This window comes from Haemaphysalis longicornis, unplaced genomic scaffold (assembly GCF_048455015.1).
Source record: "Haemaphysalis longicornis isolate Haplotype H1 unplaced genomic scaffold, Haemaphysalis longicornis Haplotype H1 scaffold_3, whole genome shotgun sequence".
Lineage (NCBI taxonomy): Eukaryota > Metazoa > Arthropoda > Arachnida > Ixodida > Ixodidae > Haemaphysalis > Haemaphysalis longicornis.
In genome coordinates, this window is record NW_027526335.1 from 74,386,886 (window position 1) to 74,404,268 (window position 17,383).

The window sequence follows — 17,383 nt, forward strand, 5'->3', positions numbered from 1 at the left end:
TTTTGTTTTTTCTACAGAATGCTGGGCACACCTAATTGTTGTACACTCTTAATATATTTTTGAAAGTAATAATTCGAATAATGTTGACTTAACAGGATATAAACACATGTGACGGCGTTGGACGTTCCGTGACGGTTGAAAAGCTGTGACGATTTCAAACAAACGTGCACAAAAAAGACAGTCCACCAATAAATTTCAAGCAGAAAGGAACAGGCAACGGAAGCTCTGTGCGCATAAAGCATCTATGCACCGAGACGTCTGGGCTGAGGCACCCAACACCGCAATGCCCCACACCGGTATGTCCGGATCCCATTTCGAGCCTCCCGCCACAGCCGGGTGCACGACCCGGATCCAGCAGGTGGCTCTGGGGTAGAGATATTTAAACATGGCTGCCGTCGGAGAATCGTTGATGCTCGAAAGAGGTAGGCGTGGTTGCTAATTTCGTGTAAATAATGAACTAAACGTTACTTATTTCTGCTTCGGAAGAAAAAGCAATACGTCGCGTAAAGCTGCGACTACAAATCCAAGCGCAGCACCCTGTCTTTTTGGCTGGCAGTCGTTTTTTCGGGAGCGCTTCCTGACGGGACAAATGGTGTTTACGTTGCATAACTTGAAATCCTCCGCGCTCATTCGCATTCTTAGGGAACGCTACGTGTTACACTAAGTGTTAGTTACAGTGCGTTAACATTTACTCGCCAAAAAACCGGCTAAACTTAATCATTTTGGCAAGACTGCCGTGTGAGCGTTACCCACTCAAGCCACTAAAGTTGTCAGTGTCCTGTTATTGCAGATATCAAGCGCGCCTGTGAACTTCTGGAGAAACTCCAACGTAGTAAGTCACGCACACATTCAATTGTTGTTTGTTTACTCAGCATAGCGCATACGCTCTTGATCAGGATCGCATCATCTTGATCAACACTGCTTGCTTTGTTGATTCTCTTTTGCCGTTTAATGACTTGCCACGCAGTAGAATACAAGTATTTTCTCTGAACAGGTGGCGAAGTTCCCGCCCAAAAACTTGCTGCACTTCAGAAGGTCCTTCAGAGCGAGTTTTGCAACGCCGTACGCGAGGTCTACGAGCATGTTTACGAAACCGTCGACATTTCCGGGAGCCCAGACATTCGAGCTAGCGCCACGGCTAAGGTACGTGCCAAATGAACACGTTCGATGCTTGCATAAGCGCAGTGCTCTGTCCTGTTCGTTCCTCCTGTGTAAAGAGGTATACACTGTAGGCCGAAATTAGAGCAGTGTTTTTTTAACGTTGTGAGCTCACAAACCCATCTTGAGGAGTGCTCCAGCTTTGCATGTATGTACGAGTTTACTGCTGTGGCTGACCTCATAAGCCACACGCTGAGAGGGGGAAAACATTTTTGTCCACAAAGACGTGTACCGCAAAAGTAGTCAATTCTGCCAACATTAGCAAAAATGCTGACGCATGTGTAAGCAGAACAACGCATGTGCAATGTGGCTTATCGCCACATGTGTTCCCCTATTTGCAATCATAGTGGCCGACCTGTGTGTCTTTTCTTTTTGTTTCGATGTGCCGACATGGAAAAGATTTAAATGTCGCAATTGCAGTCCAAAGGGAGGTTCTTCCTTTGTGGCTGCAGAGGTGGCACTTGGTAGCTCTCCAGAGGTTAGGCTATACTCGTTTATACAGAAACTTGAAGTGGAAGCACAGCTGTTTTGTAGCTCGTGAAGCATCAGATGCGAAGCACGAAGTTGGGATGCCTATATTACACCTTACCTAAGCTTTGCAACATTGATTTCACAAAACATAAAAACAGTGAACCGTTTCCTCTGTTCTGCCCTCAAGGTTATTGATTGTTTATCTCTATGTGTCTGTGCATAATGCATGTGTACTCATAGAATGCACGCACAGACAATGGATGGACCTTGCGATCTGCTAGGGCACCCGCCGCGGTGGCTCAGTGGCTGAGGCGTTCCGCTGCTGTGCACAAGGAAGACAGTATGATGATTCCGGGCTGCGGCGGCCACTTTTCTAATAGAGGCGAAAAGCAAAAACGCGTGTGTTCCAGAGCTCGGCGCACGTTAAAGATCCCCAGGTGGTCAAAATTATTCCGGAGCCAACTACGGCACGCCTTATCGCCTACGTTGCGTCAGCGCATTAAACCCTACAATCGATCAATCAATCTGTTAGGGCAAGTTGTGTGTTTCACGAGGCAAAATTTTACCTACAGAGGTAATGGCAAGCCTGATTTTCATCCATGCCCATAGCCGCAGAGATTGTTGAAATGAAGTGGTGAAAGTTCCATTGTGTGCTCTTTTGAACAGCAATGCTGGGCACGGCGTGCACAGCCTGCGCATGCGAAATCGAACGAACTCTTAGCTGCTGAGAGTCTTCCTCCTCCGACATCCTTCTGTGCAGGCGACAGTGGCGGCGTTTGCGGCCAGCGAGGGCCACGCCCACCCGCGGGTGGTGGAGCTGCCCAAGACCGACGAGGGCCTGGGATTCAACGTCATGGGCGGCAAGGAGCAGAACTCGCCCATCTACATCTCACGCATCATCCCCGGCGGCGTGGCCGACCGCCACGGGGCCCTCAAGCGCGGCGACCAGCTGCTCTCCGTCAACGGCGTGGTGCGTGCGTCTTGCATCATCATCCACTGTGCTGTTTGCCGTGTGATAAGTTGGCTAGTGGTAAATGCTATGTGTTTGGTAAGCTCATAATTGCTTAAAGGGACCCTGCAACACTCTTTGAGCAGTGCAAGTGAACCTGTGCAACGTTTAGATTACACTGCCAGGAATACTCGAGCCAAATATTACATGTGCATGTGAAGCGGTGAGCGCGCAAATCGCTGTGAAAGGTGCCGAAAAACCGACCGTGCTTTCATCAATTTTCCTCAATATGCGCCCCTGGCGTGGCCTAAACGACGTCATTGCAGCTGTGGCTGTCCTATTCGCTGTTGCTGTTCAACTTCGCAGCTTACGTATTTCTCGCATTTCCTGTGACAATCTGCCGTCGTCAGTGCTGTGTACCAACCTCTTCTATTCCTGAACCTGTACGCACAGTGTTGGCGTTTATTTTGTGTTCTGAGTGCGCACAGAGTTTGAAGGATGAACTCAATACTCCCCTTTCAACAAGACCACTCAACAACAAACGTTTATTGCTTCAAAAACGCCCTACCAGCCTGAGGGAGCGCTTGCGAGCAGGCAGCCATGTCTTCTTTTTTTGTCGCACCAGACCGGAAATAGACCCCTTCACGTTGCGGAGAAAAGGAGGAAACTCTCTGGCCTGTGGTAATCTAAGGACGTCGAAGAGAACGCCGGGAACTGCCCCCCTCTCTGGGAGAGTGTACGCAGCTTTCATCGTGTTGTCCGCGGCCGAGTTGAAAGGGAACAGTTATGCATGATTTCTCATCGCACATAGTTTCGGTGATAGCGAATGGATTTTCATAATTGTTGTGGGAGTTGATTGCTGGGACAGTAGACTTTACCCAAAGTACATTCCAAGTAGTCGATGGTAAGTACTGCAGGGTCCCTTTAAACATAAACATAAGTGATATAATCCATACTCTACTACATTGCTTGCATGGGGAGGTTGACAACACCACACCATATCATCGTAAGATGCGGGTTCACACATACAATTGATAGTTGTGGGACTGACGTTCTGCGCTAGTAATTCCCCTGGTTAATATTGATGTGGTTTCTTGTTTTTATCTCACTCCTTCTATGCATTTAGTCACATTCTTTTTTGTCTATTACTGCATCAAGGCACATTAACGTTTCATAGGTGCGAAACATTACTTATGGGGGGAATTAAATATGAAACTTTGTGGGGGGAAAAAAAAACAGATTCCAAATGAGGCATGGTGGGAGTGGTTCGAAGTTTATGGGAGAGATAGCCACCTTTATAACCCCTTTGTGCCTGCTCAGTGCCAGAAATTCCGCTGTTCACTTTGGTGGTGCCCTAATCCCAGGTTGTCCTGTGTTTGTGAGGGCCAGTCAACATTTGTCTTCACACCTGGCAACAAAGGGTCGTTTTAAAAAAAAAAGTTGTCAAAGCCCTTTCAATTGTAAAACACGTGTAAGGAGACTTTGGCTCTAGCATGAAAAAAAAGATGTTATGAAAACAGGTTCTGATGGGCAACTCCTGTTTAAACAAAGAAGATATAAAAAGTAATGTGGCCATAAATAAAATGAGCTAGTAAGTGGTAGAGTGACGGTAGAACTTGACAGTTGTAATTACAAAAGAGGCGATGTTTCTCGGGTTACCTTGTTTGTTCGTAAATTATTTAATGCAAAAAATTTTGTCTGTGTGTGTGTCACTCGGTTCAGCCAGAAATGTTACGTGTGAGCTCACTCGTGGGTTTGTGACCCACTGGAAATTGACCGGTATGTGATTGGTGATTGAAGAATGAGTGTAGCGGGGGGAATATAGGGAGAGAAGCGAGCTAAATGCATGCTGAATGTTTATTCTAAACTTATATAGTGGCCCTCAAATACTCACTATCACCTTGAGCCAAAGCTTGAAGTCATCATTCTTTGTGCAGCGGCCCGACATTGGTGATTACTGCATCGTCAGTTAATATGTCCGTTGCATGTGTGATGGCAGCATTTTGTGGAGCAGCACCAATGTAGAAATAAAGGGGTAAGAAGAATGGGCACGTACCTTTCCGAGAACCGCAAAACATATTAGTGGCAGAACGAGACTGAATGCACTCGCAAGTAAACAAGGGGGAGCTCAATGGTCCAGACTTTTATAAACATAATTAAATTCATGTGACTCCACTGTCATTGATCACTTACAGACAAACTGCACTGAAAATTTCAACCTCTTGAAAACACTATTTCCATATAGTCTACCTAAAAAGAAAACAAGATGCAAAATACAACAGCTTCAATGCACGCACTGCACTGAAAATTTCAACCTCTTGAAAACACTATTTCCATATAGTCCACCTAAAAAGAAAACAAGATGCAAAATACAACAGCTTTAATGCACGCGTGGACGCCACAAGCGGTCTGCAAAAATCGGCGATTTTGAAACCGAAATCAAGAAGAGCGTCCAGCGAGTGGCCAGACAGTCAGCAGCTCTGGAGCAAGCCTGCATGCAAACGTGTGCAGGGGGCAGCAAATGGGTGAAGCGTTCGCAGCAGAGCTGGACCAGTTCTCCAGCTGCGTGGCTGGGCAGAGGGAGAAGCCCCGGCTGGCCGGAGCATCACAGGCGCATCTTGGCTGTAAACGTGATCCGCCGGCAGGTGCAGCGTGGTCTGCGGTGGATGTGTTTTAATTGCTTCTGACTGATACAGGAGGCCATGACCAGGCTGACTGAGAACGGTTTAAGTCTGTTGACAACTGCACGGCACAGTACAAAGGACAAAGGGCTGGTATCACTTGGTACGATTTGGTGATATTGCACCGTCAAATGGGCTGGTCGCATTTTCATGCATTGAGGTCTTTTTTTTTTTTTTTTTTCCGATGGCAGTGTTGTTTATGCTGAATGGTATTATTCAGCATGTTTGCTCTCTTCACTGATGCATCCATCATGTGAAGGGAGCAAACACGCACCGACACACAGATGACTGATTCCCACGTGCTTGCCTGTTTCAAGGGACAATAACTTTCTCCCTGCATTTTTTTATCGTTTTTATTAATTCCATCTACCTTTCTTTACCGACACAGAGCGTGGAAGGCGAGAATCATGAAAAGGCGGTCGAGCTCCTGAAAGCTGCCCAAGGCACGGTCAAGCTGGTGGTGCGCTACACCCCCAAAGTGCTGGAGGAGATGGAGATGCGGTTCGACAAGCAGCGCGCCACTCGTCGCCGGGTGAACGCCTCCTGAATGCCAACAGCCCACCTGCCCATCTGACGTGCAGCCGATCCTGACGGGCCGCTAAGATGCCGTAAGCCCGTCTTTCCTTGAGCTAGTTGAGAAAAGAGGCATGTAGTTTTTTAAGGCTAAGTTATCACGATATAAGAAGTATAATTAAAGGGGCCATGCAGACAAAACACAAGTTTTGTTCATTCGAAACACTGCCTCGTTAGAATCATGCTGACACCATCCTTAGCATAAACTTCACTCAAATAAGCTATATAATTAGGAAGAAAGAGAATGGCCATGCGACCCATTTGCTCATTTCCCACAACAGAACCTATGATGTCATACGCACCAGCTCTGCGATTGGCTGAGGCGAGCAAACGCAAACTAGGCAGAGCTTATGAAGCTTGCCGAACGAGCTATTTGCACTTAAATTTAGGGCACATTCTTGTTATAGCAGTAAGAATAGTGGGGTAAACAGTTGGAGTTACGAAGGCACACATAAACATAGAAGTACCAATGCGTACTGCTGTTGGTACTGCGCACACTTGCTTGTTTTAGCTGCACAGCACTGCGGCTCTTTGGAGTTGTCTCAGACTACACTGGCCAATTTGCGTAAGCGTCTTACGGGACCGTATTTGTCGAGTGAGCACCATGTCTCACGAAACGATTATTTTCTCCCTGAGCAAAAACAACTCGGGTACAAATGTGGTCAAAAACAAAGCAAAGGCAGAAAACAGCCCGCTGCAGTATGGTGGCGCCATCTAGGTTGGCTAGCGGTAAACAAGTCTCCGCTTTGCACGAAGTTTAGCTTGAAGACCTGTTCTTATGACGTCATTGCAGACGTCTCTAAAACACACGGTTTGGCGAGGGAAGCAAAATTTTAACTTAAAATTGATTAATTTCGCAGTGAATAAAGCATCGTTTTCTTCCAGACAAGCGCTGGGGGGCACTACAAAACATGAAATCTTTCGAATAAAGGAAACTTGTTTTTTCTCATCATGCCCCTTTAAAGGAGCCATGGAGAGAAAATGCAAGTTGGTTTTATTCGAAAGATTTCGTGTTTTATAGTGCCCCGAGCGCTTGTCCGGATACAAACGATCCTTTATTCACTGAGAAATTAAACAATTTAAGTTAAAATTTTGATTTTCCTGCTAAATCGTTTGTCTTCGGGGTCTGCAATGACATCACAGGAACCGACCGCTCTGCAGCCTAGAGTCCCTTCATTCACGCGTCCACCGTACAGGGTAGAGACATGTATACACTGGCGCCGCCATTTTGGGTTGCTCGCTCGCCGCCGAAGCAAGTCATTGTGTCAAAAACGCGCTAAAATTATCGCCGCAACGCGGTTTACTGAAGACGTTTGAATCATATTGTCTGTTTCGCGTTGCTAGGTCTCGTGGGAAACGAAAAGAATAACGCGTTGAGCCCGTTGGCCCAATTGCGGCAGCACGGGACCGTTCAAAGGTTGTCTCCACCCTGTACAGCGGTGTAGGTTTGTACCCGCGTTTCTTTACGTTACCCGAACCTAGATGGCGCCACCATACCATGGCAAGCGTTTGGTTTGTTTTTGCCCGCATTTAAACTTGGCTTGTTTTTGTTCTGGGAGAAAATATTCGTTCCCTGAAACAGTGCTCACTCGACAAATGGGGTCACGTAAGACAGCGTTGCTTGCGTCAATCGGCCAGTGTCGTCTGAGACAACCCCAAGCCCCGTAGTGCTGTGCAGCTAAACCAAGCATGCTGTGCGCAGTACGAACAGCAGAACGCATCAGTACTTCTATGTTTACATGTGCTTTCGTAACTTCCACTGTTTGTCCCATCATTCTTATTGCTTTGTAAAGAATGTGCCCTAAATTTAAGCGCAAATCGCTCGTTCGTCTAGTTTGTAAGCTCTACCTAATTTGCGTATGCTTCTGCCAGCCTCCGCCAATTGCAGAGCTTAGCTCATGTGACATCATAGGTTCTGTTGCGGGAAATGAGCTGGTGGGTCGCATGACCATTCCCGTTTTTCCTAATTATGTAGCTTATTTGAGCGAAGTTTACGTTAAAAGTGGTGTCAGTATGATTCTAACGCGACAATCTTTTGAATGAACCAAACTTGTTTTTTCTCACCATGGCCCCTTTAAGCCGGTGTAGGCACATGCAAAAGCAATAAATGCTCTATTGAGTTTCGCGTCTATGTCACTCCCCCTCACCTTTAGGATTTGGTGACATGGCATTGTTACTACAGGGGAGTTGCAGTTCCCCATGTCAAAAGGAGAGGAGGAATGACGCTAGTGAAGAGTTGGGTGACCGTCTGTGGGTGCAAGTCTAGATGATGTGTGCAGCAGTGCAAATGATGTGCATCAGTGTAGCGGGTTCGAAAAGGAGTCTGCCCATTGGCTGAGACTTGTTCTATAGCACATTAGCACTTGTAGTGCCGGTGCAGGCTCTGTAGCTGCAAAACGGCTCCAAAACTGCCCATTGGCTACAGAGCATAGTACGTACTTTGTACTCACAACATACTACCATATAAAGTCTGATATGGAACCTGCATAAATGCAGTCACAAAACTCTACCATGCAAAGGGACTGAGAAACGTTACGGGTAGTGAAAACCTCAAAGAAGCACTCAGCAGCGTTCAAATGGACAATGGAGCTATCACATTCACAACTTATGAGAAGCACTTAGGTGTTCTGTGAGTTGTTTTTTTTTTACTAGTGTTTTTTTGTTGTGTTAGAATTTGGAAGTTTCACCACGCATAAAAAGTGCCTTGGCATGGTCACCGAAGAAAACGGGACATGCAGTGCTTGATTCAACAACATTTCCACTTTGCACGAGCTTGTTTCCATAATATTTTGTCTTGTGTAGGTTACTTATGGTATACTTATTGCAGCCACATGCCTATGTTTGGGAGTGACAGCTCATGTTTTAGTGACATGTTTACAGTGACAGCTCATGTCCTGAATCCCAACATCTGGACTCTGCAGTTTAAGTACAGAAACTAGAACAGTTACTGCTGATCTAGTATGTTTCTTAAATGGGCCTACCATGTAAATATATTCTTCACTGGAACTCTTTTAGAGGCTTCTGGTGATCTCAAAAGTGGCTATTCAAGGAGTGGGATAGGGGTTGGTGTTCTATGACCCTAACCAGGAGGGCGGGGTGTGATTGCCACAGCAGGAGGTGTCTGGGGTGCATTTTCCTGCAACACCTTCCTTTTGAATCCACCAATGTACACGTTTGCCCATACCTATTGTCTTGAAGATATCTGAAGCAAATAAAGCTAGCAGCAGTACAAGGTATGTCCAGCTTCATCATTGGTTTAATCTGGCCTCGCTGGGTTCATTGCGTCATTTTGGCCACATTTAGTTTATTGTACAAGAAACTCATTTTGGGAGTAGAGAAGGAAAAGGGATACTTTTATTAGGTCCTTCCCAAGGGTGCAGCAGCTGCATTGGGCCACATATGGTACCGGCACAGCAGAATGTGGTTGCCAGCTAATGAGGTTTGATGAGCCAGGAAGCTCAAGAGAGATCTGGCAGCGCTCATTGTGTTTTGCTCCCTTCTTTTCTTTCGTCCTTTATAGGCGCCCCAAAAGGCGAAGCACATGCCAGGCCAAAACAGTCATCTGCAGTCGTCGATTGCCTGCTTTCTACTTCACCCTGGAAGACAAGATAACGGAACACTGCGAGGAATGCCCCGCATCAGAAGAAAGTTGTACAGTTGAACCTCGTTATAACGAATTAGTATCGGGACAGCAAATTAGTTCATTATATCCGATAATCATTATAACACTAGAGGTAAAAATTGTGTGTAGCAAATCGACAGTCTGGGTCGCGCAAAAATACTTGATACAGAAATGCATTTTTTTCGGCTTCGAATCCACTATAAACGAGGTAACCCTTACGTTTCTCCTTGTTGCGTTGGAAGCTGACTGAGCCGGAACATGAGCATGTGAAATTACAACAAAACAAGGTTCACTCGACAAAACAGGGCTGCGTCTTTATTTATGTGATGAAGGATGTGATCTTAGTCTGGTGGCTACTCACAGCACTGAGCAGGATGGAGTTTTTTACACAGTGTCCACGAACAAAAGGGCCTTTATACTTCTGCAGTTTCGGATGCCGAAGGATTTTTACAAGTAGCTTCTCAGCCTCGTGGTCAAACATTCCTTCGTTATATCCGATATGGCGCGCGGCTCACGGTTTTAGTTTTGTTATGAAAGAATAAGTGCCATTGAAAGACAGAATGACCAAGCAAAGATTGTATTTAGTTAGCTACAGCCGATAATTCGCTATATCAGTGTTCGTTATAACGAGGTTCAACTGTACCGTTTGTCCCGTACTTGTATCTGCTCAGTATTTATGCTAAGTGCAGTGTTTTACATTCCATTTAGGCAGCTAACCTCAGTGCATTTATGTTCCCCTTTAGCTTTTTTTTTTTTTGCTTATGGGAATTATACACAATTATAACATCTCTCCCCACTTCATGCAATAACATTTGAGAAATAACAATGCAAACAGGTCTAGATTGTAAGTGTATCTCCTACTTCTGCAATCTCGGCTTTGGAAACAGAAATGAGAGGTATGTAAAAGTTGTTCATGCTGCAATGTTTTCTGCGGCTGTCACTCCAGCAATGTGTGCAATTCCAATCTACATTGACCTACAGGCCATTATAGACACTGTTACTTGATACTGCAAGTGGTCCAGTTTAGGCTGTCTTTAGCAAAAGTAATCGTGGTATTGCTAGCAATTGTGGATTGTGCATTGTTCAGTGCTGTTGGCCTGAGACCTAGGGCCAAGTTTCAGTTAAGCCATCCTTTTTTTTTTTTTCATTACTTCGTGCTACCTCTTTAATTTGCGATTTTACATTTTTTTAGTGGTTATGTTTGTATGGCAAGAATTGCTCAGAAAATAAACCAACTTGATTTCCATGACGTCACTAGACAGCTCATGTTGTGCATTTTCAAGTACACGTTACGTTTTAGCGCAAGGCGTAAACGAGTTTCCTGGTGGGTTAGTACCATCACTACATGAAACGATGCTTACGACGATGACATGAGATGAAATCAAGGCTTCGACGGACGCCCGTCTGGTCGGGAATGTCATCGAAGTACTTAATAAAGAATACGCCAGCCACAAGAGAAAATAAAACAATGACGTTTCGGCGCCCCGAACGGGAGCCTTGTTCACTCTTGTGAGCAAGGCTCCCGTTCGGGGTGCCGAAACGTCATTGTTTTATTCTCTTGTGGTCGGCGTATTCTTTATTATGTACTTCGATGACATGAGATGCCGACAGCCCCAGCCCCTAAGGGGCTTCGCCCCCAAGAGGGAGAAGGATGATGATCTGGTATATATTTGCTCTAGAATAGGACGCGTGCCTTATTTGATTGATTTGCATCACCGAACAGGCCATAATGGGTCTTGCTTGTTCTCTTTAACGTGCGTTCATGACTTCCTTTCCCACCACCACCCTTTCCCTTATCAATGCGGCTCCTTTTTCCTTCTCTCGTGCCGTTAACTAAGGAAATCATCGTACTAGTGAACACTAAACAAAGACAAAGGTAAAAGAGGCGACGAAACATACGCTTTTACCTTTGTCTCTGTTTAGTGTTCACTTGTACGATGATTTTCTTAGTTAGTAACCAACTCGCCCAACTTACTGCCTTGGTTCTCGTGCCATTGCTGATCGCGGAGGTCACACACATGCACACACAAACACCAGCGTGCCGATCCACGCACCAGACATCCGCCGGGCTCCGAAACTGCACAAGCGCGAAGCGTGCTCACGTCCCGCGTCCTCTTCCTTCTTTGCTCTATGATCGTTTGTTCCACTTCTCCACACTTGCACTGCACAGTTCTCCCAGGTCCTTTGCTGTTGCAGGGGCTTCAAAGCACGCACACAATTTTTAATGCGTAGCAATATTTGCCGAGTACCCCTACAAGCAGGATCGTGTAACGCCCTGCATTTCCACAAAAATGCAGATTTGGCGGAAGTAACACCTTTAATTGTTGTAATAGCGTAGTTTGAGATCATTATTTGGGCACAATTTTGAAAATCCAAAAAATTTGGCTGTAAAGAACTCGCACTCTAGACAAGCGGCACAAGACTGCTACACAATTCTGTGAATTTCTGCAGATTTTTTTTTTGTGGTTGAACCCCTCTAGTGCTTCAGCACTAAAAGTGACGGGTAAAACGAACCAATGACGCTAGCAGAGCAGATGCGCGCTTCCCAGGGCTGCATGGGAGTATTTCCATTATTAACAGCAAAGCTGTTGAGCCAATCATTTGTGTATGGCGTCCGCAGTTAAAAATGCCAAGAAAATGCCGAGCGCTCGTGCATGCATGCCTCTAGCACTTGTTCGTCCTAAGTATACCCACTTTGGGAGATTAACCAATACTGGCAACAAAAAAAGAGCTCCAGCGTTCACCGCGTACCTCGAGCGCACGTTTGTCAAAACAAGCATAGCCACTTAGGGAGATTAACCAACAGTGGCCGCAAAAAAAAAAAAAAAAAAAAAAAAAGCTACAGCGTTCGCCGTATCGTGGCAAAACTTGCTCGGAATGAGAAAGACTGGTCATAGCGTACGCCCCCGGTTCGTTCATCCTCGTATCGTCAGCCACATGCACTTCATAACACAGAAGAGCTGCGACTTCAATGTTGAAGCTGCTGTAGGTGAGCATTGACTCCACATGGCCCGGCCGCGGTTAGTTCGCACGTCCAAGGACAAGGCCGCGCATCAAAAGGCTGGGCATACAAAGCATCCGCTAAAGATGATAAGTCGCGCTTGCAGAGGGGTGTACAAAAAAGTACTCGCGCGGAGCCCGAAGACGACGGGCCGAGCTCTACTGCGCCCGGACCGCGTCTCTCGTCTCATCTTCCCTTCCTCCTGCCGCTGAGGGCCGGGGAAGAAGGAAATGAAACGCATGCCGATCAACGAACGCCCACGCAGCTCCCCTGCCGTGGTTTGAACCGTGGCGACACCGACCGGAGCGGGCGGAAACTATAATGGCAAACTGTTCGCATGGCGACGCAGTGAAACATCCCCCTCGCGAGGGGCACGATCAAATGCAGAGCATTTCCGGGGGCGCACGACGTTAAGTAGTTTGCGTTACGTTAATGTTGTTGCACTTGTGGCAACTGCTGACGAGAGAGCACTCGTCAGCAGTAATTTGAATGAGTCAAGGATATAAGGCGCGTTCGTAGCCTCCCATTCTGTGTCGGCTTTGTGGTGCAGTGGGTAGAGCACCATGTACATTGCGTTCCGCCCGCAGGGTCGAGGGATCGAAACCAGGCGCCGGATAGTATTTTTTTTTATATAGTGTAGGGGGAGGGGTGCGGACTACGACTACGGACGCCTACGGACGTCAACGCGGGTGACATCGTGAGTTACTGAAATGCTCTGCATTTAAAACATGAACCAAAACTCAAGGCTCACTCGGGCCTTGCTCATTATAAGGCCATTGCGATGCCATGCCACTGACGTCAACCACGACACCACAAGACGCCACAACGATACTAAAACTCATTTTTGAGTCCCTCAATGATGACCTACAACAGCTTCACCACTGAAGTCTTGCGTGTGAGTGCAAGTTTCCCTGAATTTTTTTATCAAATCACTAGTGGAAGATGATGGCCATCCAGTATGTCAAGCAGGCAAGGGCAAGCCGATAGTGCTAGTTCGTGCTGCACATGATTGTGCGTGCTATTATGCGCATGATTGCAAGACAGGATTCATCTATTTCTTGGTACCCTTAGGACCATCTGGTATAACAGACGGGAGTGGTTTACATACAGAACAGAACAGATCTAGTGCTTTATATACAACAAATTATTAGGCGATTTTGAATAGTTGTTCATCTTGGATGGTAGCTGTCAGTGTGGGAAGGTAGTTTCATTCAATAGATAGGTATGTCTTACTGAAAAAAAAAAAAACTTAGTTCGGCATGATGGTACTAACTGCTACTTTATGAAGATCTAAACGAGCTAAGGTATGCTATGGAGGCAATAATTTATGACAGGCTGAGGTGAAAGATTTACTGTCGAGATGCCAAAGATGGCAGGTCATGACTAGATTTCATTGCTGTTATGCTATCATTAATGCAACCACTAGCTCTACCTTTAATCAATTAACTAACACGGTTAATTACTTTTCCATCCTAAGCTTTGCACTAAGCTTCAATGTCTGCCCTCACGACCACTACGATCATAGATTTGGCTATTGGCGCTTTCCACCACCAGAACCAGGAGCACAGTTTCTCATGATGCGAGAACAAAGCAGCTCAAAATATTCACCCATACTCCTTTCTGACGTCAGTCTCCAGTCTCAGTAATTTTCGAAATGCTAAACTAACCCCCCCCCCCCCCTCGTTTTTTGCTGCGGTCTCCCGAATTTTCATTTTGCTAGGTTGGCAGGTCTGCCAAAGGCTGCAGGGCTTGCGCAATGGGAATTAAAACACTCACTGTTTGTCCGCATTCACAAGAAGCAGTGTCGAGCTAAAATTCACGAAAAATCGGTTGCGATTATGCCAGCTAATGCTTTTGTCGACCCTAAACTCATTCCAGCCCATAGGCTCGAGGCAATTTAGAAGCAGTCTTTGTACATGGTAGTTTTGAAGACTTGGGTATTCGCTATAGACGTTTATTCCTGCAAGGAGAAAGCTTAGTTCAAATGCCTGTTTTACGCATTTTTACAATCCCGAGATTAGTGTACACTGGCGCTGGCTGAGTGATGACATAACGAACGAGTAACTAAGTTCATGTTACTGGGCTCTCGCCGGAGTTTCAAAGGCGTCATTTAACTTAATACGATACTTAATGTCTTATGTCAAGTCTAAAAAATGAGTCTTGCACATTTGTTGAAGGTTCCTGCCTTTTTACAGCCCACTTGCTTCCGCAATTTCATCCTGAGCATACGAGCGCACTAGTGACACCTGACATTCAAAAGCATGTCCACGGCGCAAAATCAACCTGTAATGCTGCATACATATTTAACGTTGCAAGTGTAACTACAATGAAAAACATCATCTGCAATTCTGAAATCAGTTGCATGCACAGTTACAATGGGCACTCTTCCGCAACGATGTCGTGGTGGGAAACACAACCAAAGGCTGTGCGAAACTCGGGCATGTTGTGGAGCGGGACCTCACAGTTCCCCCTCGGCGTCAGGGAGTCGCGCCGTTTCTCGCCAGCACCGCACCATAGGAGGCAGAAGCGCATGAAGAAAGTCGTCTGTGCCTCTGGCCAGTAGGTGGCGAAAATGGCCTCGTCTGCCGCCAGGGATCTAAAAGAGGCAAGGAGGCTATTGTAGGCGATCCTCAGTCCCTGGACCCGCATGAACATATCTCTCCAGTGCTTGTCCCATCTCCAGGATTCATTGTACTCCAAGCCCAAATGTCTGTGAAGCCGCTGGAGGCAAAATATCGTCGCGTTGTACCGCTCATAAGTAGCCGGCGTCCACAGGGGGTCAGGCGACGCCCTGGACTGGACAGCGGCGGCCAACGGGGGCCCGATTGCCTCGACTATTTTGGCAGCCAGAACCGTTCCTACGGTGCCATAATTGAAAGACACTGGCACGCTTTCCGCGTAAAAGACGTGCTCGGTCTGGTAAAGCGTGGGGACCAAGATAGCGCGGAGAACGGCCGAGTACGCCAGCTTGTTTTCCAGCTCGGCGTTGGAGAGCAGCAGCTGCAGCGTCGTCGGCGCGTACTGGAGTCGGAGAACGCGGTCGTAGACCAGCATCTCGAAGTACAGCTCGATCAAATCGGTCGTCAGCTCCACATCCACGCTAAGCGATTCGTAACCGGCGCTTCTGCCCACGATGCCCTTGCCGACGACCGAGAGCACCAGCCGATCCACCTTTTCACCGGCATCACCGCGGCCTGAGCCTGGAAGCCACGTAAGCACGTTTGGGTCCCGGGACGTCTTCTGGAGCTGCCGAAACATGCTCTCCAGGGCTCCATAACTCCCATCCGTGTCGAAAAGGCGGTCCACAAGCTGCGGCCACGCGGACGTGAGGCATGCGTGCGTCAATCTCAGACAAAACCGCGCCGTTTCCAGTGGGTCGTTTTTCGCGCGCGATTTGCCGTCTGCTAGTAAGATGGCCTCAGCGTCCCAGTGAACGGCCAGATAGGCGGCCGCCGTTGGGACACCCTCGCCAGCGACGCTTCGGAACGCTTTCGTGACTGATGGCATGCCCTCCCCCACGACGAGATCTGACGCCACTAGCCGAATCGTGGGAGTCACGATCATGTTTATCGCGGCCAGCCACTCCCCCGTGGTCACCTCCGGAACCACGTCCCGCAGGACGTGTTCCAGCGGTCCTGTCACCTGCTCGTGAACGTCCTCGAGGTCGCTCTCCACGCGTCTGTCGAGCGTCAACAGCCTCTGGAGCGTGTCCGGAGCCTCCACCACACGCCGCATGCTGAACTCGAGTTCCTTGACGTCTCCCGCGTGGGTCAGTCTCCGCAACAGCGACATTCCGGCAGACAGATGGAGCAGCGGTTTGCCCTCCCGCAGGATGACCTCGATCCTGAGGATGGTGTGGATGCCAACCACGAGGGACGCGTGCGCAATCAGGCTGACAATGGCGGCAAAACTCGAGGCACGTCGAAGCTTGGTGGCGTTAAGATATTTGTGGGTGGCCCGCAGCACTGTCTCGAGGGTTTCGTCGGACGCCACGTACCAGTGGCACGTCCTGTACAGCACGCGCATCCCCTGCATGCCCTCCTTGTCCGGCACCGAGGTGGAACCTTGGAAGAGGCTGCCGTTCAACTTTACGAGATGTGCGCGGACACTGTCCTCCAGGAAGCCCGTGCCGGGTTTAGTCCAGCTGCTGCACACGTGCCCGTAGAAGTCGCTGCACCTGCGCGAGTCGGAAGGGAGACGACACTGAGTGGTCGCAACTGCAGAAGAGAACGATTCGCTTGGGGCAAAAACTAAACTAAGGGGGCCTTTGGCAGGAACGCACCAATTGGAGTTCTCCCTCCATTTCTCTTGCGTCGTTGCATCATGATCATGAAATCGCAAGACAGGTTCGCTCCATTCGAAGTGTACCATATCTTTCACCGTAAGTTTTTAGTACATATTGTGTCAGTCGAAATAAGTATTATACATACGCGTAGTCATGGGCCCGTGTTGACACACATCGACCAAAGCGTGTGTAAGAAATTTTTTAGGTGCGGAGTACCTCAGGACCTCACAATGTCCGTCCGCTTCCTTGCGCATAGCATTTACAATCGCAAAAAAACACACAGGCACCGGCAGGATTCGAGCCTGTGTCTGTTAGACCAGACAGAGTGAGTGTCAGTCTATGACTAAACAAATGACTACCCATAACTGTCTTTGTGTAGATACGCTACGCAACAACCACATGCGCACACTTTTCACGGCCGATTGTTAGCACTAACGAATGGACCTCTCCCGGGGTACGTCACGCGGCGGCCGTGACGTCACGGAAAGCGCACGTGCTGGGTGTGGCCGGGAGGCTGGTTGGCAAAACATTCGGACCGGCGCGCGGGGCGTATGCAGTGAGGCTGCATTAGACGCGCGCTAAAGTGGAGTTTTTGTTTACGTGTTGGCTTTTCTGATGCCGGTGGGCTGCTGTGCTCTCGGCT

General features: G+C 47.7%; 1 protein-coding gene across 1 annotated transcript; it reads left to right on the forward strand.

Annotated features, from left to right (window-relative positions):
* Positions 1–309: 309 nt before the first annotated feature.
* On the forward strand, positions 310–9,493 carry Veli (L27 and PDZ_signaling domain-containing protein veli). Its single transcript, XM_077703424.1, has 6 exons — positions 310–422; positions 791–832; positions 995–1,143; positions 2,390–2,599; positions 5,648–5,867; positions 9,353–9,493. The coding sequence occupies exons 1-5, from the start codon at positions 386–388 to the stop codon at positions 5,804–5,806; spliced, it is 597 nt and encodes a 198-aa protein (XP_077559550.1). The 5' UTR covers positions 310–385; the 3' UTR covers positions 5,807–5,867; positions 9,353–9,493.
* Positions 9,494–17,383: the final 7,890 nt, after the last annotated feature.